Genomic DNA, 3,346 nt, shown 5'->3' with positions numbered 1-3,346 from the left:
CCTGTGATAGGCATGTCCAAATTTATGGCCTCTTCCTCTGAAATTTGTTGTGTGCAATTTTCATTTAAAAAATCTGTAATCATTTTATTTCTGTCATGTGGTGTCCCGGTTGGGTGGGTGGAGGAAAGATTATAAAGGTTAGAGTAGAAATTTTTGAACTGGCTCACTATGCCCGATGGAGTTTCTATTTTGTTACCTCTGGGATCAGTGATATGGTGTACTGTTGTTAATACTTTCTTCTTTTGAATTGCTCTGGCTAAGAATTTCCCAGCTTTGTTTCCAAATTCATAAAAATTACGTTGCATAAGAATATATTTTCTTCTAATTGGTTTCCCTAATTCTTCGAGAAGATCCTCTCTAGCTTTCTGAAGTTCAATCATGGTATTTACTGCTAATGATTGTTTATGCTGTTTTTCTAGGGAGTGAATGTGTTTTGAAAGCTTGTCAATGCGTGCTGTTCTCTCTTTGCGTTTTCTAGCTGCCAGTGACATAAGTTCTCCCCTGATTACACATTTATGCGCTGCCCATTTAGTTATTATTATTATTATTTACGATTTATATAGCGCCAACAGTTTACGCAGTGCTTTACAATGTATAGGGGGGGGGGGCAATACAATTACAGTACAATACAAAAGGTACAGGAGGGCCCGGCTCGTAGAGCTTACATTCTAAAGGGAGGGGGTGGTGGTACAAAAGGTAATAGCTGCAGAGAATGATTTGATAGGGGTCGCTCGGGGACAGTTGTTAGGTGGGTGTGGGATAGGCTTCCCTGAACAAATGAGTTTTCATGGATCTCCTAAAGGTGGACAGGGTAGGGGCTGATTGGACAGACTGGGGCAGGGAGTTCCAGAGGATTGGAGAGGCTCTGGAGAAGTCTTGAAGGCGAGCATGGGAGGAGGTAACAAGGGAGCTAAAAAGCAGGAGGTCCTGGGAGGAGCGGAGGGGGTGATTTGGGCGATAACTGCCGATGAGGTTGGGGATGTAGATGGGGGGCGATGTTGTGGGTGGCTTTGTATGTTATGTTTAGCATTTTGAATTTTACACGGTGGGGTAGGGGAAGCCAGTGAAGGGATCATCAGAGAGAGGCGGCAGTCACGGAATGATTAGTGAGGTTTATTAGTCTAGCACAGCCTTTCTCAACCTTTTCAACACAGAAGAACCCTTGAAATAGTTCTCCAATCTTGGGGAACCCCTGCTAAAAATTAGAAATCTACAACTCACAATACATTAGTGTGATGGTCAGTGGGAAGAATGGTCCTCACACTTGTGGTCATTGGGAAGAATTACCTCCTTATCCCTTGTACACATGGTCGGAGATTCCGACGGAATGTGTCCTATCGGACCGTTTTGTCGGACATTACGACTGTGTGTGGTCTCCATCGGACTGTTTCCGTCGGAATATCCGACGGACCAAGTTTTCCAACTTGCCGGTAAAATTTTCCGACAAAATGCTCCAATCGGACATACTCCGATCATGTGTAGCCTACTCCGACGGACAAAGTGCCACGCATGCTCAGATCAAATTTCTAGACCAAAGCAATTGGCTACTAGCCTGAACGTAACCCCGTCGTAACAAAATAACGTCATCACGTTACGTACAATCTGATTTTCCAACAACTTAGTCTGACCGCGTGTATGCAACATCACTTCCAGACCTCTTCCGGAATTAATACGTCGGAATTACTCCGACGGATTTGGTTGTCAGAATCTCCGACCGTGTGTACAAGGGCTAACAGATAGCTAAAAAGATGAATGGTGTCAGTGGGAACTTGTCCGAGAGGCAGAAATGGCCCAATGCTGAAGGAACCCTTAGCAACCACTGGAGGAACCCTGGTTGAGAATCACTGGTCTAGCATAATATTAATAACCCTTTAAAGATGCAAACCATTGACAAACCGATCAACTCTTTTTTTTACCAGGCAGGGAAGATGGAGGAATGCTCAAACAGTACAGAAATTGTGTTCCATATTTTAGCATTTGCCACCAATGAAACTGGACAATGTCTTACCATCGTTGGAGTTCTATTGATGTATCTGACGACCGTCCTTGGAAACATGACCATTGCTGTATTGGTGTGTCTGGTTCCCCAGCTCCATACTCCAATGTATTTCTTCTTGAGTAATCTTGCGATTAGTGATGTTATATTTGTTTCTGTTACGCTTCCAAAACTTCTCTCCATACTCCTAACTCATGACCACCGAATGTCTTTCTCTGCTTGTATGGCTCAGGTGTACTTCTTCTCATTTTCAGCCGTGTGTGATATTTTTGTACTGACCTCCATGTCTTATGACCGATATGTGGCGATATGTAAACCATTACAATATTCCTTACTCATGAGTAAGAAGGTCTACATTTTAATGGCGCTGGGTTCTTGGCTGATCGCTGCCATTAACGCGACCATTGACGCGTTGGTGACGTCTTTGTTATCCTTCTGCTTCACGCACAACGTTGACCATTTCTTTTGTGAGCGAAAAACATTGTACGTTATCACCTCCAGCGACGTCTCGGGCGGGAACATGCTTATGGTATTTCAGGATATATTTTTGGCAACTACACCATTTTTGCTGATTATTATCTCCTATGTGTTCATTATCTCCACCATACTAAATATCAAGTCTTTGAAGGGGCAACGTAAAGCCTTTTCCAGCTGCACCTCCCACCTCATCGCGGTGATGTTGTTCTATGGCCCGATTATTATATTCTTCGCAAAACCAGAATCTGAACATTCTAAGGAACTGGACAAGTTGTTGTGCTTGCTGTACGCGGCGGTGGTTCCGATGCTCAACCCGTTTGTCTACACTTTGAGGAACAAAGATATATTGAGCGCTATAAGAAATGTAACAAAGGAGCAATGTTTGATTATTATACAATTGTTTGTTAACCACTTCCCTACCCGCCCCATAGGAACATGACTTCCGCAGGAGGGATCTCCCGTCCTGGGCGGGCGTCATATGACGTCCTGGGCTTCCCGGCCGTCTAGGGGGCACGCCACGTCACTCGGGAGCCGGTGCTCGTGCGATTGGCCGATAACAGAGCAGGACCATGGATCTGTGTGTGTAAACCAGGGGGTCTCAAACTGGCGGCCCTCCAGCTGTTGTAAAACTACAAGTCCCATCATGCCTCTGCCTCTGGGAGTCATGCTTGTAATTGTCAGCCTTGCAATGCCTCATGGGACTTGTAGTTTAGCAACAGCTGGAGGGCCGCCAGTTTGAGACCCCCCTGGTGTAAACATGCAGATCCACGTCCTGTCGGGTGAGTGGAGACCAATGGTGTGTTTCCAGTACAGAGGAACACCGATCGGTCTCCCCCCCTGTTAAGTCCCCTCCCCCTACAGTTAGAATCACTC

At 45.3% G+C, this 3,346-nt stretch overlaps 1 protein-coding gene across 1 annotated transcript; it reads left to right on the top strand.

Moving 5' to 3' along the window:
* The first annotated feature begins 1,928 nt into the window (after nucleotides 1–1,928).
* LOC143929833 (olfactory receptor 1J21-like) lies at nucleotides 1,929–2,912 on the top strand. The gene has a single exon (XM_077453809.1). It carries the CDS (start codon nucleotides 1,929–1,931, stop codon nucleotides 2,910–2,912), a length of 984 nt encoding a protein of 327 aa, XP_077309935.1.
* The last annotated feature ends 434 nt before the right edge of the window (nucleotides 2,913–3,346 follow it).

The sequence above is a fragment of the Lithobates pipiens genome, unplaced genomic scaffold (assembly GCF_037356315.1).
Source record: "Lithobates pipiens isolate NorthernLeopardFrog02 unplaced genomic scaffold, aLitPip1_a1.2 Scaffold_25, whole genome shotgun sequence".
NCBI classification, from domain to species: domain Eukaryota; kingdom Metazoa; phylum Chordata; class Amphibia; order Anura; family Ranidae; genus Lithobates; species Lithobates pipiens.
This window is presented reverse-complemented; position numbering and strand designations above follow the sequence as displayed.